Here is a 27,503-nt window from a genome sequence, read left to right on the forward strand (position 1 = left end):
CCCAGCCTATCAGCACACATACAACATGAATGCATTTAGATGTCCTCAAAAAAAATAAAAATTAACTTGAGTAAAAAAAATTGCAGCAGTATTTGCAGAATGTCCATGAACTTTCAGAAAATCTATTTAAAATCAGAACAGGAAACACACTTGCATTTTCTGCCCTTCTATGGAAGGTAAATGCACTTATTTATTTCACATGGAACCACTTGGTGTTACTTAAAATTGTCAGTCTGAGTGGTTGCCTTTACTTGGTTCACTTGGATGGCACGCAGCCAACGTACTGCTGCTAAGCTACAAGAATGCAGTACAGCGGTAAGGGAGAATCGTTCTCTTTAAAGCATTTCAATATTAGTATAGGTTGCGAAGAATTTACTTTTCTGTAGGTCTGCAGCAATTTTCATACTGCTGATGACAGCACTCTCTCAGGTCGCTGAACATTTTGGACTGTACAATACTGGACATGAGCTAAGTCGGCTTTCCCTCAGGCCATCAAGTAATGCACTTACGAAACTTCCATCTGCAGCAAGCAACACAAATCTGAATAGAATTAGACTACGACCTGCAAGCTCACACCCATCACAATAACAAACCCGCAGTAAAACAAATTGTCTCCATCTACCCAATCAAAACACTTCATCTTCTACATCCGTTTATACATGACTTTCATGCTTTAGATTTGTTTCTTAGGGAAGATGGTACTGAGGCTCATTAGTCTTTGGCATTAGATGACAAAGCCAAGTAAACAGAGGTTAGGAGAAGTGCCACATTTGAAGCAGATGTGCATTATTACCAGATTTAGTAGCTTTAGTACGAGATCTGCAAGGGTATTGGTTATAATCTTTTACTATACAATTTCATGCTTTGCTTTCTCTTAATTCTTGAATGTCTTCCGTACTTTATTGCAGACTAAGTAGAAATAGTTCAGAAACTGTTTACATGCTATCCTATGACCTTCCTCATTACATCATTCAGATGCTTTCTTAAAATAAACATTTATTTTCACAGCAGCATGAGGTAAGAAGGCAGCAGTGCTAAAATGGTCAATACAAGAATCACTCATTTCAGAAACAGCAACTCAGGTTTGATGCAGATCTGAGAAATGATCAGCTTTTTATGCTTAGAAGGCACTTCTATTAGTTTTAATTATAAATTTCACAGAGTACAGTTCTACCTTTGATTGCCAAGCTCCTGTTTGACATCAGGTAACCAAAATGAGGAATTATTAATAACCCCTTGTAAAATGCCTCAGGTATATGATCTTAACAAAATTTCACAGGGATTCTAGGCAAAAGATCCAGTTCCCACCAGGGTTTTCGCCCTTTCTCTTCCTTACGAGGTCAAGCTCTTCTCGGTAGTGCATAATGGTAAGACAAGAGGCAGTGGCCTAAAACTTGAACATAAAAAGTTCCACACAAATGTGTGGAAGAACTTTAAGGTGAGGATGACAGAGCACTAGAACAAGTTGTCCAAAGAGGTTGTGGAGTCTCCTACGGAGATATTCAAGACCCCTCTGGGCATCAATCTGTTGACCTGTTGCAGGGTACCCGCTTTAGGATGAGGTTTGGTCTTGATGACCTCGTGAGGTCACTTCCCCCTGCAATTATGTGATTCTGTTATACAGTCTCACATCTCACGTACTACTACTCTTTAGAGAAGGAGGGGTAAAATAGGAAAGACTGACAGAAAATTACCTTCTTTGGGACATAATCTCAATTTTTCTCTTAATGAGAAAGTAGTCCAAGGAAAGAAACGTATCTGACGGAATATATCACATTATTACAGAGAAGAAAGGGTGACTACTAGGCTGCCCAAGAAGCCTCAGCTCCATTCCCTTTGGAATACTGGGTGCCGATCTTACATCTCTAATGCCTGTTCGTACACTGTGAGAATACAACTCATAGGGCTTCACAGAAAAGGACAATACTTCACCTAAACATACACTAACAGAAAACAGCTACAGGAACAGAGTTGAACTGGGCTGACAATGTGAGAGCAGCAGCTGACAACTATCCCAGTCTGGGATAATCACTAGAAAGAGACAAGGCACATAACTCCCTCTCCAGTAGGTTTTATACTTGTATTGATATTCTTGGATTCTAGTGGTAGTTCAGAAGGGGGAAAAAAAAAAACAAGATCTGTTAACAACCTGTGGCCCTGTTTGCACTCAAAACGCAACAGATTCCACTGCCCACTTATTACTGTAAGCATGCCGTGCTGGCTTGCAGCTTGAAGAAAAGAGAAAAAGAAGAAGAAAGCCTGGAATGACAAATTCATCTGTATTTTCTATGACATCTCCCCTCCACTATTCCCAAGCTCAGCTTGTATTGCCCTTAATCAACATGTACTTCTTGTGTCAAGGAAGCTACAAACCAAAAGTTACAAAATTCCTGACAAATACCCCTGACAAATTACACAGATGAGACAGAGAACCAACCCAGGAATATTGTTCAACAGCCCTCGTTTGCCTGATGTTCCTGGTCAAGCCCTAGAAATAGGCAAGAGGATTTATGCATCAAACGCAGTAGGAGTGTTATCATCTCAAATACTGACTTTCCCTTTATCTGCACACACAAACATCTGTGTGACTAGTGACAGTACTGCACTGCAGTCAGTGATGGATTCCTTCTCTTTTCTGTCAGTCTTTCTTCCTGCTAACGGAGTTTTGCAGATGGTCCACAACTTTGAACTTCCCCACAAAGAATTTATCAGGAAGCAGCATTTTTAATATTTCTCTGAAATTGCTCTTTGTGCCAAATGGAAGAGGATTCAATTAGAATTAAAAAAGATGGCAATTTTCTAGTCATACTTGAACATCCATGAATGTGTGAAGTTAAAATGAATTACCAAATTCTAGAGAAATTACAGAGATTCTGTCAAAATCACTAACCATGATTTCCACAATTCCAGAGAAGTATATAGAAGCTTTAACATGTGCTGAAACAGGAGAAACAATTTCTGTAAAGGAGAGAAAGAAAAGCAGAAGAAGAAATACTGTCCCACTCAATACTTCTGAACTTCCAACATGTGAGAATCCAGAACATAATAAAAATATTGACCAAAAAACAGCAGCATTGTTGTATGTCTTAGCACCAACACTGGAGATTTCAGAACTTTGTCTACACCCACAAGCACTAAGATCTCATGGTTGGATAGGGAAAAGAAAAAAAAATAAAAAGCCTGTTTTCCATGCCAGCAGCAGAACACATCATGTAACATGCCTGGAACACAGGTGCCTGCATGCCAGGCAACTAAGTTGATATTACAGTAAGCTGCAACTCAGACAGTGCTAGTGGAGTCCATTCGGTTTAACCAATGCTGATGTCTCTTTTATGCTGGAGTGAATCATTCTCTAGTCCTCCCTCTATCAGCTCACATGGGCTGCCTAAAGCTACCCGAGCAGCATCCTACTCCATGTCAATTTAAATAGATGGACATTTGCAGAGTGTTTATAATTTCTTTAAAGAATGCTAAATAAATGCAGAGTATTTAACAATAGCACCATAATGATCTGCAGACTTCAAGAGATTGCAGAGGATGCAGCTGTGCAATGGAAATCTTGCAGTGATTTAGGAACTTCACCCACACTGTCACACTACAGAATGATTAAAAGGCAGATAATTTCCATTAATCAGCCATCACGCTGCAGCCAAAGATCCACAGGCAAAGAACGTACAAAAGTTACTGTCCTGCAGCGTTGTGAGAAGGGAGAACCACTAGAGAGAGACAGAAATTAATTCCAATTTTTTTCAATAAATAAGGCATTAAAATTGAAGACACGATGCATATTTACAAAAGAAGTAGTGGAACTGAATAAAGCTGTCTGCACTGCAGAACAGTGGAAGTAAAATCACTTACAATGATACCCCTGCATTCAGTCAGTAGTTTATAATCATTTCCTAATAAAATGCTCAGTTCTGAACTTGCGGAAAAGAATGAAGACACTGAAATGGCTAGATTGACTCAGGGAAGCCTCTGCTTTTACGTATACTGATTTTGTACTTCAAACAGAAATCCTTACGGGATTGGCAAGTCAAAAAGCGTTTGGAAGCTAAATTGTAAGCATATGTTCCCAGGCACCTAGTGCAGAGCCAGTGTGCTAAATAAAATCCCATCCTTCAATCAGCATTGGTAATGGCTGCCAGACAGAAAAGCTGAAAAGAGGTACTATGTGGAATCTCATTTTGTTTTAACTTTCTGAACAGAGCAATAACACTGTCTTCCTAAATTGTTATCGCAGACAAAAAGAAAGCAACAATGGTACTGTTTTCAGTTCAAACAAAATCTAACCTTACAGCACTCTATCACATCTATCAAACAGTACCTAAATTTGAACATCACACCACCTTGTAAGCACAAAATGAGAAAGCTTAGAACATTCACACTGAAAAACAAGTTAGCATTGGAGACACGGCATCAAATTTGCTTCAAAGCAGTGGGTTTAGAGAAGTACACCAAAGCTAGCAGCACAATCTGTTGCTAAGAGCAGCCAAAACCTGTGGATGGATGTTTTCAGACCTCATTATCTTCACCAGCCACATTAGGTCTACATTAACCATTTACTAATGTAGCATAGCAGTTCTTTTTGATGCAAATCTGCTTCACATTTATATATTGAGTTGTGGAGAATACTGCACCAGCTCTGCACTGACACCCAGAGCAGCCATCCTCCAAGTGAAGTCAAGATAAGGTGAAAAAGTGGGACACAATCCAGAGTGCCACTTTTAATGAGGGCAAAAGGTGCTGCAATCAGCTCTCCACACAACTAGTATGCACTACCAGCTGGGTAGGACATCACTGCTGGTAGGGATGCACTGTGGGTACACGTGCCAGGAATCACAAAATGATGCACTAGAACAAGACCTGTCCCTTCCTTCTCTGTACAAACTAGTTCGTAATGCAGACATATTGCAAGCGACAAGAACAAGACTGGTGATTGTAATACATGTGGCCAAAGCAAGAAATTCCAGCTGATTTTACCATACACACATTCTTAGAATGGAAAATCCTCAGCAAGGTGATCAAAAAAAGCTCTGCTAATGATGACACTGTTATACATAATACATGAAAATACTGTAATAACGTTGTCAGATTACCACAGAAATAAGCAAAGATCTGCCTTGACCTCTTTTCAAGTAAGCAGTTAGAAACTGGTATGGCCAGCATGTGGCTGGGAAACAAGCTACATTTTTACAGATGTGTGTGGATGATGATGAAAGAGAAAACAATATATTTTTTAATTAAAAGCTAAATGAAGTCAATTGAACATGGATGGAGCATAATTAACCACTAGATTAGGGACAGATTTGCTATTTTTACACTCAGAATTTTTTGTTTGTTTCCCACACATTCCTAAAAATTCTTGAGGAATCAAGTGAAATGTGTACAATTCTACTAACAGAAACACAAAGACAAAATGAGGGAAAAAAAAGTATCAGCATTCACCATCAAGAAGAATGAAATTCACGTTAAATTGACATGAAACAATTCACATTTTAAAAATAAGTTATACTGCTGTACCTGCATCAGCTTCAGGCATTTTGTACAGCCTTTGTGCGACGGTGAAGCCTGCAAAGGTAGAACAAATTCTGGCACTGTAAGAACCTACGCAACATTTTATGGCCATGATGATCCGGGATGAAGTTCTAATTTTATGTGCTTCCAGTCTTTCACTTGCTGGTATCTCACCTGTTGGCTACAGGGAAATCCCAGCATTCCCTGTAACAAGACTTTGCCAAACGATGTTTGCCATTTGGGATCATACTTTTGCAATACTTCAACTAAGGAGCATGCTTTTCCATCATAACATCAGAATGTTACAGTACCTCAGAGAGTCATCAAGGACGTCATGTTGTGATTTCCCTTCAACACTACTTTGAACCCACTGATTTTGGTATTTCTGCCACACTTCCAATGTTCTTAACACTGTCTTTCTGAGTGTGACCAACATTTATAGACAGAAAACAACGGATCATTGTCACCTTCTGGATCAAAGTCACCTAACATAGAGTAAGGTAGCCAAAACTTAATATTAAACTACTGAAGGACACCTGTATTCTACAAATTACATCTGTGTGGATTTAGCTAACTTTTAAATAGGAAGGCATCTCAAAAATAACCTCATCCTACCTATAACTCATTTCTCAGAGCTATTCCCCACATAGGGACATTCCCCATATTTGCACAGTTATAAGCTACCTTTTTTTTTTTTTTTTTTAAATACTGCAGAAACACATCATTCCAAGGGTTAGAATTAAATACTTAAAAATGCCTACACTTTGGCAATATGCCACAGTAAGTATGGCCATGGCGTTTATTTTCTGTTCTTTTTATTCTCAAAATATACTCATTACCAAGCTAGCAAAAATCCTAAACATGTATCATGTAGCAAAGTTCAATCAATTTAGAGATCAGAATAACTAAACTGTTCTATTTATTTACTGTCTGTTGCCCTAGGCCAGAAAGTACGCTGCAAATCCAATTCGTAACTCTCCATGAAGAGCCAGAGGCAACCAGTCCAACACAGTGTTAAGCGTTAAGCAGGAGGCCATGTCAGCAGCTCATTTCTTGGTTACTGTTTAACCGTATGTGAAGGTGATTTTTGCACTTATGTTCACAAAACCATACTGTCTTACGATGGTCCAGAAATGACAAGGAAAGGAATAGAATTTATCTGGAAAAGTAATTAAGAGCCAGTTAGAACAAAACTGCCTTCGTGCAAGAGCCTTTCAGAGAGTCTTTTATAAGAAAGTCTTATTAACACTATTGGGATTAGCGTTTTCACACCTTAAATCTTTCCCACTGGCCACTTTTTTGAAGGTAGTCCACCAGAACAAAACAAAAACTAAATAAATAACACAACCCACAGCCAACCCAAAGAAAACAAAACAAAACAAAAACACCCTTTACAATGCAAGAATGTTTTTATTCAAAGCAACACCTCTGTTAATACTCTGTGTTATCTATTACAGAACCTCTTCCACCTGAACTACCAGACAGTGAGAAAGCAAATTCATCTATTCTCTTTGAAATTCTGTAAGAAATGTCTAAAACTTGGGCATCTATGCTGGACCTGTCCACTGGAACTTCCAAAAAAGCTATATGCCTGCACACAGGCAGTACAATTTACAGACAGTACTACAGCTGAACCTGGTAACCTGTCTTGTCAAGAAGACAAGACCTTACAGATGCCTGAGGAGTAAGGTAACGGACACAGGGCGCTGAGTGACGGAGGAATTTTCCTGGCCTATTAAAAGTTAGGAGATGAGCTTTTAAGTTATTGTATCTTCAGATAAAATCACCTTTAAGCATTGTTGCCAGATTTTATGTATGCTGTATTAGCAGAGAGGAGCAGTAAAAGCTGCTAATGGCATATGCCTTCATTAACTCCAGGAACATATAGAAAACAGTGAGGTTTCAAAAACTGAAAAAAAATCACAACGTCCTTTATAAAATAAATACGCAGCTACAGCAAGCAGCAAAAATTCAAATAATTGGATTCTGTTAATCTGTGGGGACATGGACTTAATGCTGCATTTAATTTTGCTAAGTGGGAGGAAGATTAAGCAAGATACAAACAATAGTCTCTGCTCAAATCATAGAAATTCACAAACTTAAGCACACTAGGACAGTTATTAATTACCAGATCGGGATATTTTGATGTATTCAGACTAGAGCTACAAAACTAATAAACAGTTACCCTCCTAGAGAAGACAAAAATATTTATGTTCCAGTACACACATTCCCAATCTTTAAAAAAAGAAGTGAACTGCTAGATAGCAAGCACTGTTCTCTTATGAAATACTGGAAAAAGCTTACTTTAAGGATTTTAACTTCTGAAAGAGGCAAGCCACACACTGATATAAACCCAATCTCTGTCTAGAATCTCTGACAGAAAAGCTGAAACTCACTCTCATCATCTCTGTCACTGTCACAGAGGAGCAGCTGTTGGGACCTGCACTTGTTTGCTCTCTGTGGTTCCTGCGGGGGAAAAGCATTTTAACTCACATCAGAATTTAAGGTTTTCAAATGTAGTATTTCTGTGTCATAATTCGCTGTTTTGAAACAACACTCGTTCCACACTGCTCTCAGTTTCAATGTGTTCTTCCCTGAAATAATTTTGAAGTGAAATCAGAGTGGATAGCAACAACCGCTTAGCATTTGCAAAATCGCTCCTAAAACTTGAGGGAGATCAAAACACTATTTTTAAATTGAAGCTTTCCCTGAAAATCACGAGTATCTACAGCACACTTGGTTCAGTGCCATACTCACAGAATATCAACTGATTCATGCACTGTGCAACTTTTTAATATTGAGAAATGTACTGTACTTTCAAAACGAGCATCCTGAAGGACTCTGAAGCAAAAAGTATACTAATATCTTTAAGCAAAAGAGAAAAAAAGCTCATAGTCCTTGAAATTTTTAAAGCTCTGATTATTTTCAGTTACCTAAAAAATCTTATTGGCATCTTTTGCAAAACAGCATGACTGTTCCTTAATACTTTATGTTCCTTCATGATGGACAGTTGGGAGAACTAACAGCACCAGCATCGCTCAATGTGAAATAATTAAGCTGCTGTGTCTGCTGGGAGCCAGATATCCAAGCCTAAATGCATCTGCTGCCTAAAATACAGGCTCCTGGATACCAAAGCACAATGCCAGCACTCTCTCCATCCAACTCCAAACACCTCTCAGCAATTTTGGTCTGACACATGAACTGCTAAATGATATTAAAGACAAAAGCATATCAAACTAAAAAGAATGGGAAAACTAAGGAAAATACATCTTTCTGCATGCATTTTCCACAATCTTTGGCTACATAACAAAGAAAATGCATTGTAGCTCCAAATGTTAATTCAAAGAATGTTGATGAAACTCTTGTGTAATTAATTGTTCTTTCTCTGTGTAATTCCTCTGCACAAATCACTCTGGTGTCTAAACTATCCCAGCAATTAAAACTCTGAGAGCTTTTTTTTCTTCTGTCCCTTAGTAAAGATTGATCTGATTTGTGAAAAGATGAGGTCCAACTTTTAGGGCTTTTTTTTTTTCATTCCATTATTACATTTGTGAGGTTAAATTAAAGCAAAATTAAATAGAGGCACTATTCTTACACTGCCAGCAGTTAAAATGTGTAACACAGAGTTTTCATTAGCATCTGATTAAAATAAATTTGTCTTCCTCTGTTACCAAACAGAAGGCTCACATCTTATTACTGTATACCTGGAAGAAGATAAGCACGGGTTTTAAGTAAAAAGAAGCAAAAACATTTCAAATACTTCTTCATTCTTTTTGTTCTTGATTACTTTTGCCCACACTGGGAGCACACCTTAGCAAACACTGGTGTCTACACCAACACACAGACAAGGGTGTGTTTTAAAGAGTTAATGTCTGGAAGAGCTGCAACACTCAAGAGCTTTACTCTATGAAACTCATGTGAAAGATGAATGGGAGAAGGGTTTTTTCTGACGGTCTGCCTTGCAAATTCAGACTAAGATCTCAAGAAAAAAACTAGACGGTGCTCTTCTGTCTTGTAGCAGTGATCCATTAGTCTATCACGTATTTTAGGCAGCGTTTTCAGAAATACAAACATAACTGATGTTTGACAGAAAGCAAAATGCAGCATTCTGTCCAGAAATTAGTCTGTCTCTGCACTGCTAAACTGCTAACTACAGACAGCTCCGACACCCATCGCCGCCAAAGCACAACTTGGGGCTCCACACGAACAGAGGCGGGAAGGCGTTGTTTTCACACAGTCCCCAGTCAAGCCACAGTTTCACAACGCTACCAATAACCGAGCGTAGGTAAAGCAGACAGGGCAGCGGGCAGTTCAAACTGACCCGGGGGACCCTCGGGACTTGGCGATCAGTGCTTATGGAAGCGCACCTGGCAGCATCGTGTGAACGGCGGACGCAGCGCGGCTAAAGCACCTCAGCGCAGAAAGCGCGCTGCGTGTCACCGCAAGCCGCCGAAGCGCACAGCTCTCGTTCCGAGAGGACAGCGCTCAGGACAGCGCGGGCTGCGCGCGGCCGACACGGCCGCAGGGCGGGCGGGACACGGCTGAGGACGGCCGGCGGGAAGCGCCCGCTGCGGTCCCGCAGCTCGACAGCCCGTCCGACACCTGTTGGGCTCTGCGGGGCGCGCAGGTGCGGCTCCCGCGGATTTCGACGAAGAGAACGCGTCGGAAGTAAGGCGGCAGGTGAGGCGGGAGGAGGCGAGCCGCTCCGCGCGCCCTTCCCTCGCGGTTACGCAACGCCCCGCCCGCCCCCATCCCGCCGCCGGTACCTGCTTGTCCAGCGCCGCGTCCTTCGCGCTGCCGGCGGCCGCGCCCTTGGGTGCTGGCGTCCGCTCGCAGCTGCAGCCCTCCAGCATGTAGATGCCGGCGGGCCGGGCGCTCTGCTCGCTCTCGAAGTAGAAGAGGACGTTCTGGTAAAGGGCGAACCACTTCTCGTGCCAGCGGTTGGCCTCGGCCGTCCTCTTGCTCAGGTAGCCGCGCTTGGTGCCCTCCTTGCGGGCCAGCAGCGCCAGGTACAGGGCGTGCCCCTCGTTATACCGCACGCTCTTCTGCATGGTGCCCGGCAGCGCCTCGCCGCTCACAGACCGCCCGACATCGGACACCCTTCGCGGGCGCCCAGCGCGCCGGCACCGGCTGCGCCGGGCAGCCCCGGCCCCCGCCCCGTGCTCCGCCCGCCTTCGTGCGCGCCGCCTCCCCGAAGTTGGGGCCCGGCCGGAGCGAGCGGGCGGGCGGCGGCGGCGGCAGCAGCTGCTGCCCCTCGAGCGGCGTCACGTGGCGGAGATCAGCCGCAAAGCCGCTTTACAGCCCAGCGATTTAAAGAGCAAAGTCGCCGCCGCAGCGCATGGTCCCTCCCTCCGCGCCTCGCGGGGCCGCCCCCCTCCCGCCCGCAGGGATCGGCGCGGGGGCGGCGGGCAGCGGGGGGCGGCAGCGAGCGCTCGGGACGGAGCGGGACGGGAAGGGAAGGGACGGGACGGCGCTTCGCTCGCTGTCGCGCCCAGCCTTCCTACTTCTCTCTGAGAAAAACCTTCGAAAGCGCCGGGTCGCAGTGCGCGGGGTCGGTAACTCGGTTCCGCGAGCTGCGCGGCGAATAAAAGAGCAAAAACCCGCCACTTTTAACCCGGTTTTCGGCAGTCCCCCGCTGCCAAGAGGGGACGTTGACCCCGCCCGGTAAGTGCTGCCGCAGCTCGGGGGGCTGCGCTCTGCTGGGAGCTGTGCGGAGCTCGGCACAGCCACAGCTGGGCGGAAGGACGGGGGCGGGCAGACCCCCTCGGAAGGGATAAGGTGTGGTAAAGGCGCTGCTACCAGCAGTTCTTTTACGTAAAACATAGGCAGCGTGGAAATTGCTGCTCGCTTAAGGACCCCGGTGTTATTTAAGCTTTTCTGGCTCCTTCACCTTTGAATCTTTTTCAGTTAAAACATATTTGTGCCTTTTTTGCTTTGGAGAGAACTTACAAAAGAACACCGGACCTCTTGCTGTCCATCTGAACAACACCTGGAAGTTGCAGTAAACGATGTGCCTTACATGCGGGTTGTGAAATGCGCGTGATTTCTCGCAGCAGTGATGATTCTGTGTGTGGCTGATAAACACACAGCCCCATGCGGAGCACACTCTCGGACACACAGCTTTATGTAAGGAGAAGCAAGCATACAGAAGTTCTGCTGAAACTGGCTATCTTCAGATTAGGGTTCAGATGGTGAGCTCAATATCTGGTGCCCAGGGGAGTCCAGCTTTTGGACAGGAACTGAAGAAACATCGTGTGGATGACTTGCATGTATGACATGATCCATAGTCAGGCATGTTGATGACCGGGTTCTTACTTGGATCTTACTTCTGCATCTTTGGTTCAGCATCACTCAGCCCTGTGCTGTCAACTCAGTGTGTGAAACATCATGAGATGCTGCATTTCTTGGTAGAAGCAAATGTCAAGGCAGAAAAATTAAGGGAAAGATGTAGGGTGCAGTTTTCAAATACTTCAGACTGCGTGAATAAATAGGTTTTTTTCCAAAAGAAACACATCCATGTCGTGACCAAAAGCTATATTACAAACCTGTATTTGCCAAAATAAGATTAAAAGTTTTGCCTCAATTTGACTCATTTATATATTAATGTGCTGTTTGCGTAAATCAGAAATAGTTATGTCTGTTCTACCATACCAGCTTCAACATACATTAAAAAATGATGACAGTTATTTCAACTACAAAATGAAGAAAGAGGATTTAACTTCACTGCATTTTCTTCTAGACAAGCAGGCATTTTTCTTACACTGAGAATGCCGGTGTGTCATTGCATAGCAATCCACAGGAATTACGAGGCATCTAATGTTCCTGTTCACTGAAGTAAACGTTGATTGTGCAACCATCAGTTTGCTGTGAACTTCTCTACTTTATTTTGCAGATTATGGCATAGTTATATCAGGGATAAGTTCTTCATCACTTGGTTGTTCTTATAAAACACAACCCGGGTTTTACCATTTTAAATGCTTACCGTATAATATTCAATACATCTAAAGGCATGCGAGTAAATATTTTTCTTCTAACTTCATTGCCAGCAATGAAGAAGTATTTTTCACAGAAAGCAATGCTGAATTGTATGTATGTAGAATACGATCAAGCTGTTTATGTAGACATGGATGTAAGGGAATGTGTTGATGTAATTGGTATCATGAGGTTCTGAAGGACATACACACAAGCACGCTGTTTCACCTTATTTTCATTGCTTCTTCCTTAAATAACTCTTCTTCTGTGTATTTTCATTCCGGAGGATAATTTGTAAAACCATATCCCTGAATATGGCAGTATTATGCGCCCTAAGGAACTTTCCCTAAAACTGGTGGCTGGCTGGAAAGTTAAACCAGCTGAGACTGGTTAAATTATTCTAGCCTGTATTGTCTTGAAATTTTCCTTGGGAGGTAATTCATTGCAAGTTGTTTAACACTAACATAAATAGCAAAATACATACCAATGCATATGATGGTGCGAGTGCTGATGTTGTTGTGGGACCACTGTGTTGCTTGTGAGGGCAAGTCAGCGAGTTGTCACACTTCTGATTGACAGGTGTCAGGAAAGTCTGTTTCATAATGCATGTAAACAGCTTCAGTTCTGAAAAACTCTGGTAAAAAATAATGGTAATATAATGGTAATAAAAATTGCTTGAAGCAGTGGAAAAGTGTTGTTCTGCTGTCATTTTTGTGTCTGGTTTTGTCTGGTTTTGCTGTATGTTTTTGTACATTTACAATGCTTTCTCTTCATTTGTCACTAGGTTGTGATAGTAAGTCATTATTTACTTTCATGTGTCAAGGTAACATATCAAATACAAAATAGTTTTGTAAGGCTGTTGAACAATGACTACACTATCTTAAGGGGAAGAAATTACATTTCACTAAGAATGCACATGTGTATCTCTCAGTACACTTTGAAAGGCAGAACTGACCCAGTATCTTCATAATTATACTCATGTTTTACTGACATCGTGGTTTACTCTTTAAGGCACAGAACAGGATTTGCCCATTTAAAAGGTGCTTAACACATTTGTCTACAAATTAGAGAGTATAATAACACGGTTTAAGAGAACACATTTTCAGCTACAAAACACTATTTTTCACCAGTCACCAGTCAGCACTTTAAGCATAATAGTAATTACACCGTAGCTCTATGCAAAGCATGAGTAGTGCCTCTGATGCCTCTTGTTCATCCTTCCAAGAAAGAACATTTGCAATCATTTTTAGAAAAAAAAGCATCGATGTTCTGTGTGCAGCAGAAACATACAGTTACAACACAAGTAAGGGCTACCTAGCAGCTTTGTATCTCTGCGCACAGAGATTCACCTGGATTCAAAGCTCTGGGAAAAGGATATCTGCTGCTGTATTGAAGGGTAACAAAGTGACTCCTCCTTTCAGTGGCAGATCACAGCAGAAGGCAGGTATCTGCAAATCACTTTGCTGTTATGCTGTTGAGGATATAAACGTAGTAGTCTAATCCTGAGCTTCTTTGTGCTCAGTGCTATGGAAAAGCTTTATGTACTGCCTATTCTGATAGGCACAACAAACTTATTTGTTGGTGAGATTCTGGGAGAGTGATAGTGAAAGGGAATTTTAAAGGACCTTTTGAAATAAGTAATATCGTGTGTCTGGAGAAGTCACTGGGGAGCACCGTGGTCAGAAACAGCATGGAAAAAAAGTGATAGGACTACCAAAGAAAGAAAATTGCAGAAGCTGTCTTACAGTTACAGAAAAAAAAAAGAAAAAAAGAAAAAGAAAAAAAAGAAAAGCTGGAATCAAGGGACTCAATTAAATTGAAAAATAATATAGCCATACTTAGGCAGGAGGCAGAAGAAAGTGGGAAGTGGAGGAATTCTGCCTGTTTGGCAGGCTGATTATAATGAGTGCACTGCAGATGAAGTGCAGAGGAAGCCAGAAGCCAGCATTAAGCAAGGATGAAAATGGCTAGGGAATTGGAGAAGACAGTATTAGGAGCACAACAGGGAAAAGCAGGGGAAGAAACTAGTGGGAAGTGCTGGTGGAGATAGAGTCACAGAGAAGACAGTGTTGTTAGGAGTGACAGAGCTAGCTGTGGCTAGTGGTTACATTGGAAAAACAGGTGGTCACTGAAGAAATAGAATTCAACAGCAGAGACCATGGGGTTGTGCTAGGCAGTGAGAGGAAAACAGACAGGTACACTGCGGAGTGGACTGAGGGGACTGATGGGCAGTAGCATGGAAGAGAAGAATCAGGTAGCGTAAGTCCAATACAGAAAATAAAGTGATGAAGTGACAGGAGGAGATCAAAGTTAATGCTGACAACGAAAGTAGCATTGACAACGTGGAAATGCTAGTAGTCCGAGTCACTGTTAAGATGCTATAGGAAGGAAAGACACCATTTTGCTCTTCAAGCCTTTGTTTCAAAAGGCTTCTTTCAAGTTTCAGAAGGCTTGTTTCAAGTTTTTTTGTTTCAAAAACAGCAAAGATTCATGGCTTCACCAAAGGAAAGTTGTGCTTGACCAATCTGGTGGCATTCTGTGGTGGAGTGCTAGCATACTAGACAAAGGAAAAGCAACTAATGTCATCTACCCGGACTTCTGCAAGGCCTTTAATGTGGCTCCCACCACATCCTTACCTCTAAACCGGAGATATATGGATTTGAAGGTTAGACTATTGGGTGGATAATTAATTGGTTGGAAGGTCCCAGCCAGAGGGTTGTGATCAACGGCACTATGTCCAGTAACAAGCAGTGTCCTCCAAGGGCCTGTCTTGAGTCCAATACTTTTTAACATTATTATCAGTGACATAGATGATGGGATTGAGTGCACCCTTAGCAAGTTTCCTGATGATGCCAAGCTGAGCAGTTGATGCAGTGGAAGGAAGGGATGCCATCCAGAGGGACCTGGCTAAACTCAGAAGGTGGGCCCTTGTTAACCTAATGAAGTTCAACAAAGCAAGGTTTTGCACTTGGGTCGAAGTAGTCCCATATATGTATACAGACTGGGAGATGAACTTCTTGAGAGTATCTCTGCTGAGAAGGACTTAGGAGTCCTGGCTGATGAAAAATTTAACATGAGCCTGCAGTGTGAGCTTGCAGCCTGAAAGGCCAATGAGTTCCATCAGAAGAGGGGTGACCAGTAGGGACAGGGAGGTGATTGTCCCCCTCTACTCTGTCCTTGTGAGGTCCCATCTGGTGTACAGCCTTCCAGCCTTCTCTCCTGTGAAGACAGTCTGAAGGAACTGGGCTTGTTCAAATTGGAAAAGAGAAGACTGTGGGGAGACCTCATTGCAACCTTCTAATATTTAAAAGGAGTTTATAAACATGAGGGAAAACAACCTTTTACACAGTTAGATAGTGATAGGACAAGGGGGAATGATTTTAAACTAAAGGAAGAAAGATTTAGATTGGATGTCAGGGAGGTTTTCTACTGAGAGGGTGGTGAGATGCTGGAACAGGCTGCCCAAAGACGTTGTGGAGGCCCCATTCCTGAAGGTGTGTAAGGCCAGGTTGGATAGGGCCTTGGGCAATCTGATCTAGTATTTTATGTAGTGATTAGCAATCCTGCCTGTGACAGAGGGTTTGGAAGTCAATGATCCTTGAGGTCCCTTCCAACCCAAGCCATTCTATGATTCTATGATTCACAAGTTGGAATTTAAATTGAAGAGCCAGAATTCAGCTTGTTGACCAGAGGTTTAGGGATACACAAACACAAAATCATAGAATGAATCATAAAGTGAATCATAAAATGATTAAGGTTGGAAAAGACCTCTACAATCACCTAGTCCAACTATCTACATACCACCAGTGTTGCCCATTCAACCATGTTTGAAATTACCACATCTCCACATTTCCTGAACACCTCCAGGGAGGATGACTGCACTGGGCAGTCTTTGCCTAGGCAGACTGTTTCAGTGCCTCACCACTCTTTTGGAGAAGAAGCCATTGCTTGTATCCATCCAGAAGTTGTACCTTGTCCAAGTTACATGAGAAACTAGGAAAGTCAGATTTTGCAGCTAGAAATTGATCTCTGCTATAGGCTATAGTACGTCTTGCCATTTTATGATGGAATCACAGAATCAGAGAATATCCCAAGTTGGAAGGGACCCAACCAAGTTGGAATGGTCTGCGTTGGAGGGACCTTAAAGCGCCTTCATTTCCACCTTCAAACCCCATTCATTTCCATCCCCCCCCCCGCTGTGGGCTGGTTGCCCCCCACCAGATGAGGTTGCCCAGGGCCCCATCCAACCCAGCCCTGGGCACCTGCAAGGGACATCCACAGCACTTCTGCGCAGCTGTGCCAGGGCCTCACCACCCTCTGAATAAAGAATTTCCACTTAACATCTTTCCTAAATATCCACTCTGTCAGTTTTAACCCATACTTGGGTGTTTTCCACAATTCAGCAATTAAAAATTGCTGAAGTGCCTTACGTAGTACAAAAACAACAGACAGAATTGAGATTTACGATACAAAGTGTAGCAAAAATACTATTACAAATCTTTCTTCACATTGTTAAAATTTACATCGCGAAGCACTTACTTTTGGAAGAGCTGAGCCCTGATTTCTAAAGTTAGTAGTGGTCACTCCCCTTTTCTCTGTTCCGTGGGCTGTGTAATGAGAATTTCACAGACCTTGTGATCAGTATCTATAAGAAGAGCATTGTCCTGTTGCTCACAGACGGCCAAAATATGAAATTGTCTCAACATTCTTGGGAGATGGCTTAAATACGTTTTTTAGATGTTCCAAAGACATTGGCATGTCATAATGGAGATTTCATAATGTTCTCCAAATGTGAGTTAGGACTGAGTCTGACAGCAGAAATCCTGCAAGTAAAGGGTTCAACTGACACCAGGCTGTGATTACTCCAAGTTTCAAAAAGCCGCTGGTAATTGGGAACACTACTTTAAAATTAAAAAGACGTATTAGGAATAAATTTCCATCTTTCCTTATTCAGTGTTAGCTGAGTATGAATGCAAATCATTTTTTGCTTTATCCTCTCTTCTCTGTTTTGGCATAAAAATAGGAAAATTGTGTAAAATACTACAGAGTTCTTGTGTTTTGGGGAAAGAAAGGCCCACTAACTGGAAGAAAGATGCAGAGAGCACAGCGGGTGCCATCTGGAATAAGTAACTCTGGGAAGAATTTGTGATATTTACAAGGCACGGTACTGATACAGAGAATTCCATCCATCTGGCAGAAAGCCTGCAAGTAATCTACCACAGGGGTGCATAATTCAATAGAAATGGGTTTGGTAAACTGGAGGTAACGTTCCCCATAGCCACCTTGAAAAAAACAGTTAACAGTAGATGAGCAGCTTTCAAAAGTACAGCATCTGACTTTGTAGGTAGGCATGCCTGATAGAAAAATCAGTTTTACGGGAAATGTAATCTGCTGATCTCTAAGGAGAAAACATTGCAGGTCACCCACATCACCTGGAGACCATGTGAAATTTCTGAGACGATGCATTTTTATGAGAAGATTGAGTGTATGTTTGATACAGATGCAATATATTGAAAATCATTTTAATGAAGCCATTGAGATGCAGCTGAGACTGTTACAAATGCATGCAGAAAATGTGCGTAACAGCAGAAAAAATCTTAAAAAGCTGTAGGCAGAGCAACCCTGACAACAGTGATTTGAGCCAAAGTTACCACCCCACACATCATCTACTTGCAAGCAAAGAGATACCAAACAACAGTCTTGCTTAACAACAGTTAATAAATTAAGCTTAGATATCAGCTGTCGTTTGTTTGAGGGGTTTCTGACCAGGTGCAAAGTGGACGACAGTGTCTGTAGTTTTGGACACACTGATGCTAACTCAGAGTCCTCTTGGTTTAGATATGTGGTGTTCTGATTTACCTCATAACTTTTGTATGTGCTTGGGAGCTGTGGGATATACTTTTCTGGCAGAAAAAAAATAGAGAAAAATAGTTTGGAGATGTGTAATTAAAATCTGAAAAATGAAAACAGTATCAGTTATATTCAACAGCACATCAAAGTAGTGCAGCTTCATCTTTTACAGTAGATTTCTTTTCAAAGAAGTATATTAATTGAATTTCATGTTAACAAATACATATTTATTTAAGTAAACTAGAAACAAAACATTTATTGTACCTGCCACAAAGCCCCTGCTATTGCATACTAAAGTGAATAAAGGCCTGAATCTATGCAAAACCACACCTGGTCATTTTTGATGCAGGAATGAACCAGGGCTTACTTCATTAGTAGTTTCATTTTGAATGTATAGTAAAAAAAGAAAATGACAAATTTTTCTATCATTTAAAAAAGGAATAAAACTTGTATTACTATTAACATTTTGTGCCTTTTGGGATTAATTGTATTCTTATTCTGACTACTAACAGAACGTTTTGTTTCCTCTAATTTTAAAATTGATCCAATACAGTAGCAAGGAGAGATGGAAGGTATATTTATTCCAGTTTGACATTCTGTTTTCTTGAATCAAGTCAAATTTGTAGTATTGGAGAATATGAAGGAAAATTATTTCTTCTTGGACTGCAGTTTGTTTCTGTGGGGTTTTTTTTGTGTGTTTTTTGTTGTTTTTTCTTTTTTTTTTTTTTTTTTTTTTTTTTTTGCTGATGGGAAGGGGGGGAAGCTATTGTTGATTTTGTTTTGCCAAAGGAATGTACAACAAGAAAATAATCCTTCTCTAATTGATTTATACTGTTTCTGTTTTTCGCTGTGGTGTATAATCGCTTTGGAGAACCATGTCTAAATTTCTGACCAATGTGTAGATAAATAGATGGGATAGAGCTATATTGTAATTGTTTTTGTCATCCACAGAAAGGCCTACCAGACAATGCCTTAGAGTCTTCTTCACAAGGAGAACCGAAATCTGGCACTGACTTATCCTTCAGTTTCATGAGCCTGCAATACAGGCAAAGTGAAGTTTTGAAACATACAGTGTAAGAGGAATAAAATCTTTTTTATTTTAACATTTCAGAAGAAAACAGCCATTGTCAGTTACGTTCGGTGCAAAAATTTCTAAAAGGTTATACTCCAAAACTCCGAGGAGTAAATAGTTTAAGCAAAACGTATTATTCAACCACTTCAGCAGCCTGGAAAATTCAGGTATTTTTGGTTTTGTTTGTTTTGTTTTTCAGAAGTCAAATGCTATTACATATTTGAAAGTTCTTCCAGAGTGTCTGAGGTCAAACAGTTGTCAAATGCTATTCTTTCCTCCAACTGTTAACTACCTCTCCAACAGAATTTTTCATGAAATACACCATTAAAAAATCACATCCAGTTTTAGCACAAACTGCTCAGGACACCCTTGTTCTCCCACGTGAAGCTCGCTGGCCTTAAAAGACTTCCTTGTGCCTTAGTTTCAGCATGAGAGGAGTGAATTCATTGAATGTTCTCCGTAAAGCACTTTGAGGTCTATCAGTGAAAAATCCCTGGAAGAGCTTCAGACGGCAGCTTGTCTTATTCTTCTGGATTGTGGAAGGAAAATACGTCTCTTGTACTTCTCTGTGCCATCTGTACTATTCTGGCTTTTGAGAAAGTTGTACCCCAAAGAAACAACAGCCTAGGTTTTTGAGAGAAAAGTTTATATTATATCTGTGCTGTATACTCACTTTTCAAACAGATACAGTAATTTGCTTTATCAATTGTTCATTTACGTATGTCTCTCTTTAATGTCAGGACTGTTGTATATAAGGAGCATTCCAGGACACTATCATTATCAATTACTGATGTAATTATATGTATGATTAAGCTTGCTTGTCCCATAAAACTGAAAATGTTTCTTCTGGAGGGTATACCTTTATGTTTCTGTGTTACTCATCCATAACACCAGCTGGCAAGCAGTGCAACTGAGAGAAAGAAAAGTGCAAGGTCTAGATTAGAGGATGCTTTCCTGGCAGGCTGAGGATATATTGAAATTGTGTTGATAAAGTTTTTGGTGAGTGTTTCTCAGACTGTACAGTGTGTACTCAGAAGTAGGAAGCTAGTTTTTCTGCAAAGACTGTGGGGTCTGTGCAGAAGGGAGAATAGCTCCAAGTTAATCCTCTTAGTTCCTCCAAAAGTCCCATACTAAAATTATTCTGATCTATTTTTTCAGAAAAGATTTTAATGCTCCTAAGTGAAGTAACTGAATGGATCATAGAATTAATAATAGAAATACAGAGCTTTATGTGCTTGAGTTGCTGGTTCATGTTCATGTAGCTGGTTCATTCCCCCCTCTGCCCAGCACTGGTGAGGCCGCACCTCGAGTACTGTGTTCAGTTTTGGGCTCCTCACTACAGGAAAGATGTTGAGGTCCTGGAACGTGTCCAGAGAAGGGCAATGAAATGGTGAGGGGTCTGGAGCACAAATCTTATGAGGAGCGGCTGAGGGAGCTGGGATTGTTCAGTGTGGAGAAGAGGAGGCTCAGGGGAGACCTCACTGCACTCTACAACTTCCTGAAGGGAGGCTGTGGTGAAGAGCAATTTGGCCTCTTCTCCCAGGCAACGAGCAGGACACGGGATAATGGCTGCAAGTTGTACCAGAGGAGGTTTAGGTTGGACATAAGGAAGAACTTTGTCTCTCAGAGAGTGGTCAGGCACTGGAATGGCTGCCCAGGGAGGTGGTGGAATTGCTGTCCCTGGCAGTGTTCAAGGGGCGTCTGGATGAGGAGCTGCGTGATGTGGTTTGGTGCTTGTGGTGGCAGTGGTGATGAGGAGACGGTTGGACTGGATGATCTTGTAGGTCGTTTCCAACCTTGTGATTCTGTGATTCTATGGTTCTATGATTCTATGATTCATACTCATAAAAAATGAAAAAGACAGCACCTGGGACAAATCCTGCTCTAAGAGTAAATGATTGCTCATTTATATCTGAATCATTATTTGTTATCTGATCAGTACCTGTGTAAATGAATGGATGTAGCCTGACCATTTTTTTTTAAGTTCAGTAACAATACAGCTTTAGGAGGAGCAAAGAGAAAATAAGAAAAAAGTTCAGTGTGCTCCATACTTCTATTCAGTCATGCTCAGTGCTTCCTGTTTGCAGCCATCTTCCTCTGGAATGCTGCTCACGGAGGGCGAAATACCCACCTTGGGAATCCTCCAAGATTTAATGGGATTAGGCTGCCCAATTTAAGATCTCATTGCCCCTACTCCAGCCTAACTAATGGTAAGAGTAACAGTATTTAAACTATCAGAAGATATAGAATTTTTAAAAGTTAAATGTGCTAGCTGTTTTCCTACTGATCTTTGGTCCTTGCTCGGCAGGTAGAAATGAAATGAATCCTATGTGATTAATCCTACCTATGTGCTTTGCGAGAGCTTCAGGCAACCGTCACGGTTGGACTAATTTCGTCGTGTTGCAATTGCCTCTTCATCTATGGCTGTGAGAATATGTTTTATAACTGTAGTAAGTGATTGACTCACATTTGGTATGTCACACATATATACAGATGGTTTTATATAAAGACGGCAGTTTTATTGTTCTAAGCCACTCTTTTTTCATTAGAATTCTCCCATAACACTCAACAGAGATTAATTGCCTAAAACTGGAGTCATCAGACATGACTAAAATGGAGTTATTACAAAAAATGGATAAGAAATATAGGTTAAAGGTATATAATTTATGTTAAAAATACTGTTTGATTTCTCTTTGCACCATTTTTATGTTGCATGCTTTCCTGAATTACTGCTTTAACTTGAATTGAGCTGTGCACAGTACACCATCAGCTTCACTGAGATGTGCTCTATGAATTATATAAATCTATTAGCATATGTGCATTAGAATAGCTGTTAAAATTAGTAGTACTCGAATAACTGAGAAACAGACGAGACAAACCCTGTTTAGATACAGGAATTAGGTGTGAAAAGACAAGACAAAATTACAAACTACCAGCATGGTGACTTCATTTGGGCTTTTTAGTAGTATTTAGTGCTGTCATTCTTTGCAGATACAGCAAAACACTTCATAAATAAAATATTTAGGAGAGATAACAAAGTCTCAAAGTGCCTGTTTATTCTGCTCACTTTACAGCACCCTTTTCTGAGCTAATTTTCTTCATTAGTCAAACAAAAATATAGCTATGCACAGATTTCCTGTAGTGCTTATCTGCCTAGGAAAACAGCAGAAATATGAATGTATTTGCATTACAAACAAGAGGGTTTTTTTTCCCAAGCACATTTTCCATTGTAGTCAATTACATTGAGTGTTCTGGCTAAAAACAGATTCTGTTGAAAAGACAATCATATACTGAAATAAAAATGCCTTTTTTAAATGAAGTCGACGGGGATGTAGTGTCATAATGCAGCAAAACGTTGCATATGGACAGAAGAGTTACAGCTGCATCCTGCCTTACCCAGTTGGTAAATGATAGCATTTCAGCACATGTCCACGAATGTGCACAGTCTTGACAATATTTTTCTTCCATCTTGAGAGCCTTTTTTTTTTTTTTTTTCCCCACGTTGGCAGAAGAAGAGCTTAAAGGTTCCAAAGGCCTGGTAAACAAAATCCTCTTCCAATACAGCATGTTTATAACATTGCATAGGAAAGCTAGGCCAGTCCAGCTGGTGGTGGAAGGCAGTGGTGCTATGTCATTGCCTATGGCTCTGTCGAGGTTATCTCTCTACTTACATAATGAGATGAGACACAAAATCATGGCCATCTTCTGATTTTTAATTAATTTATTTATTTTTGTTCTCTTACGATGGCTGAAAAGTTCACTTTTATTCTACCTTTTGAGAAAGGGCTTTCCCACTTCTCAAACTATTGAAATCACACATCTTGTTATAATAATTGCAAATAGGGAAGGTAGTCTATGACATAGAACTATATAATTCATTCACATGTGTATAAAAACCCACAGACACACGCTATCTGGGATACCATAAGCTCATAAGTCTTGGAAGGACTCAGAAAGCTTACCCCCTCCCTTTCCTACAGATCCAGTGTAGCCACCATCCTCCCCCAGTGGTGTATCCCTCGCCAGCTCCAGAAGTCTTCAAGACTTTGGAACTCTTCCCAGATACTGCACACAGCCTGCTCAAGCCAGTAGCTAGCCTTACCTTGTGCAACATTCACCTAAAGTATAATACGAATCTTCTTTCGTGGGGCATGAAGCATTGCAGTATTAACCTGACAGGAAACTGAGACCCGGTAAGTTCTTTTTTGCAGCTGCCTTTCACTGCTCAGGAGGCTGTCACCACATCTTTCCTCAGCCTTCCTCCCTCCTGGCCAACCCTCCCTATTTGCAGACATCTTACTGCTGTTGCTGCTCTTTCCTGATCCCACTGCAGAAAGTCCATGTTCTGTGCACATGGTGCCAGTGGCTGGACAAGGCATTCATACCGAGCCGTCTGCAGCTCTGAAAAGAGCAGAGTTTGATATCACTGTTCTTGCAGGATGCACTTGAGCCAACAGAGCTTCATCAAACATCCGCCTACTTCATAGAAGCATGGTTGTGTTGACTCATACTCAGTTTATGGTTGATGCCTACCTCCGGATCTTTTTCTGCAAACTGCCACCTAAAACAGATTTCAGGATAAACTGTTGCTGTAATATTATGTGGAAAACTTCCACACGGTTTGATTTTAGTGACATACAATTCATGTCCCCAAACTCTGCAGCCGCACAAATATTTGTCCACTGCGAGGGAGATAATCGTACAGAGGAGAGCAGGACCAGTTCTGTTGGTAGCACAGACATTCTTCTGACAAGCTTGCTTGTGGAGCTGGAGCCTGAGGCCACACAGGTTTGCAAGTCATCTAGCAATGTAATATTTAATTCACCACAATTTCATTTAATAGTGCAATGACTTTGAATAGAATTATTTTGTCCTCATGTTAGCTCATTTCCTCTCTCCTTCTCTGGGCACACACTTTTACTACTTGCTTTGTTTAGACAATATCAGTCTCATGGCTGTGTGGTAAGCTGGCCTAGTTTGCCTGTCTGGCCAACAATTAAACCAGGGCCACAACTAGAAATAGTGCTTGCCTTCTGGTCACTCATTTGCTAGCACTGATACACAAGAAGAGATGGACAGGGACTGGGATGGAAAGATGACAGTAATGTGGCTTAGAGCATTTTAAGCCAAATGTGAAACTATGCTTTTTCCAAAGTAGATTTTTGGTGGAGACACAATTGCATTTAATTAAATAAAAATGATTGTCTGCATAAGTTGCCAGCAAAACCTTACTGCCAAATTTAAATTTTAAAAATATTGGAAGACTCGGTGCTCGTTGCCTGAAAAATGTACAAGGCAGAGAGACTTGTCCTGCAGTTCCAAATGTGACCTTACTGTATCTGTTCCTTATCTTAATGGTATTTAAATATGATTAGATGCACTGCCTTTAGCCTCAAACGTGGGGTTTTCTTTCAGACTGAGCTCTGAAGGCATACTTTAGGATTAGCAATAAGACTTTTCCTGAAGAAAGTTTGCAAAAGTTTCTATGACATCACTTCAGTGATTATTTCTCAGCTAGGGCAGAGAGCAGGAAATATTCAAATCATAGCCACAGGGTTCTTCATGTTTGACCTTCTTTTGTCCACAATTTAAAGAAGACTTTGAACAGCATGTATAACCTGTGTGTATGTGTTGTAGAATATAACTATTGCTTATGGAACTTGTGTTTATTTTTTTACCGATTAGAAGATAAGTCTTCATGGAACTAAAAGATTATGTGTGATGACCAAGTGACAAAAAAAGGACAATGTGTGATGACCAAACAGTTCTACAGAAGCTTCAGTAAATTTCTGCAGAAGAAAACACTGCATTTGCTAATTGAGCACTTGCTCCGTATGGAGTTTCTGAGGGCCTGGGTGATGGCAGCTGCCTGCAGACTGCAGCAGCTCCTCTGCCTCTTCCCTTTCTCCAGACGTGCCTGCAGGTTTCAAAACTCGGCAGCTGTGTGGACAGAGAGCGTCTGCAATCTGTGCCTCTGACTGATGTGTTCATGTATCAGATCAGGATGGCCAGCTGAGTTTTATGCAATCTGTGCAATGCTCTTTCCTCTTCTTTCTGTTATTCTAGCCTAACTTCATGGAAAAGTATTTTTTACTTACTACTACTTTTACCAGTTACCTGGTGTAGGGAACTGCTTTGGCAGGGGGGTTGGACTCGATGATCTCTGGAGGTCCCTTCCAACCCCTACTATTCTGTGATTCTGTGATTCAGTGAAAACCTTAGTGCTATCATGCTTAATTCAGGACATAAGAAAAGGCTGCTATGAGACAGACTAAAGGTGACATTTGTAACCCACTCTGTAGTGCCTCACTGCAGACAGCCTGTCTGAAGCACTGTGGTAGCACCAGTGAGCACAGTGACTAGTTCCTGGCAGGTACAGATCAGGGCAGAAGGGAGCAGGGAGTATTCATGGGCCGAGCTTGCTGCAAGACAGCTCTGCATCTTTCACACTCACAGAAGTGATCTCAACAGGCTCTCACACTGCCTTGATAGCACAGTACCACGTGCGTCCCCAGGCCACAGTCTGCAACTTCAATTTGCAAAGAATCTAAGGGAGGAAGTGCAGTTTGTACAACTTATCTGAACCTATTTCCCGACAATAACTATTGTTCAGTCTAGCAACTTGACACAATACAATTTGTTTTGTGAAAAATATATTTAATTTGCAGTCTGTGACTGTATAGTGAGATATCCTGTGGTTTTATTAGCAAGATTAGATGGATCTTTTCATTGTTTCTGAAAGAAATCAACATGCTTCTTTGCAGAACACATTAAAAACTTGTCTTCAAACCCTTGAGATGGCATTGCATCAGCTGGTTTCAGATCTTAACTTCAGCCGAGCTAGAAGATGCTGCATCTCATCTTCCATATGCTGGAAGAAAGTTAGCATCCCTGTGTCTTCTGTGAGTGCCCCACCATGCTCCAGTAATGTCGTCTTTGGTGCCCCGCTTGCACTTTGCTAGCTGAGGTGATAGGATTCTGCTCTGACACCAGGCAATTTTTCTCTATAATGACGTCTGTAATGAGTCACTTCAGAGGGACTTTTGTTGAAATAACCCATCTGTGGATCTCCTGAGCAGGCTAAACAAGCTGATCTGATAGCTGGGGTCTTGGTGTCTGACATTCTGAGAACTAAAGCTGTGCTAAAGGAAGGACCATGTAAAATGAAAAACAAATATCAGCACATATTTTTCTAGCAGAGGTTACATTGCGTTGTGAATGTTTATTTTCATCTTTTAATCATTACAGATATTTTCCTCCATGAGCATTGTGGATTGTTTAAACTGAGGCAGCCTCACCTAGCTTGACCCATAGGAAGACAGCCTCCAGCCCACTTCTGTATTCTCTCAATGTTTTCTTTATCACTGGTTTTCTTTGTATTCTTAATCACTACTGTGGTTTTGCATATAAAGCAAGGTGCATTTATTTCATAATGCAATAATTCATCGCCAGTATAGTGTAGACATTTCACCTTTTGTAATGAATTTTAGGTCTTAATAAAATGCAAAAGGCAGTCAGCAACATTAGAAATATTGGTATTGTGTCAAATTAATTAACAGATCCACATATCTCAAATGTGAGGATTACTTCAAGGAAAATTATCATAATCTCATATGAACCAAATATTGCAATCCAGAAGACAACTTTGAATCACCTTTTCTTTTGCTAAAGCATTTGCTCACAATATAAAAGAAACACCTGAGAGCAGAGATCTTCCAGAGCTGCTGGTAACTGCTGTTGCTTTTCATCCTCTCTGCTGTAGAAGATGCACCTGGCAGCAGGCGGGGTAAGTTAGCTTCCATGGACAGACTTGACTTCTGTCTTTTGTCCTAGCCGAGGCACACGTCAGCACAATCTGGTGCTCAGCTGGCATCGAACACTCAGCTAGAAGGGAAGCAGTGCACACATCCTTGAAGGAAATAGCAGGCAGCAATTGCTTTGTGCTAGTAAACAGAAAAACATCTCAAGCACTGCACCAGAAAGTTAAACCTGTGTGTATCAACAAAGGCTAGAGCTGTTCCACTGAATGTATGACAGTAGAGGCAGAGGCAGGATAAAAAGAAATTTTCCAAGTCTAGATAACGGGGCTTTGTAT

General features: G+C 41.4%; 1 protein-coding gene and 1 long non-coding RNA gene across 4 annotated transcripts in view; one reads left to right on the forward strand and one right to left on the reverse strand.

Moving 5' to 3' along the window:
* The window catches only part of RASGRF2 (Ras protein specific guanine nucleotide releasing factor 2), a 119,238-nt gene extending 108,579 nt beyond the window's left edge, over nucleotides 1–10,659 (reverse strand). For all 3 annotated transcript variants that reach the window (XM_048931027.1, XM_048931026.1, XM_048931025.1), the window contains exon 1: nucleotides 10,281–10,659. In XM_048931027.1, coding sequence (XP_048786984.1) covers nucleotides 10,281–10,565 — 285 coding nt within the window. In that variant the 5' untranslated portion in view covers nucleotides 10,566–10,659. The remainder of the gene's footprint in view (nucleotides 1–10,280) is intronic.
* A 279-nt stretch (nucleotides 10,660–10,938) lies between these two features.
* On the forward strand, nucleotides 10,939–12,801 carry LOC125686790 (uncharacterized). Its single transcript, XR_007373901.1, has 2 exons — nucleotides 10,939–11,178; nucleotides 11,457–12,801. It is a non-coding gene; the product is annotated as an uncharacterized LOC125686790 (long non-coding RNA).
* Nucleotides 12,802–27,503: the final 14,702 nt, after the last annotated feature.

Source organism: Lagopus muta, chromosome Z (assembly GCF_023343835.1).
Source record: "Lagopus muta isolate bLagMut1 chromosome Z, bLagMut1 primary, whole genome shotgun sequence".
NCBI lineage: Eukaryota > Metazoa > Chordata > Aves > Galliformes > Phasianidae > Lagopus > Lagopus muta.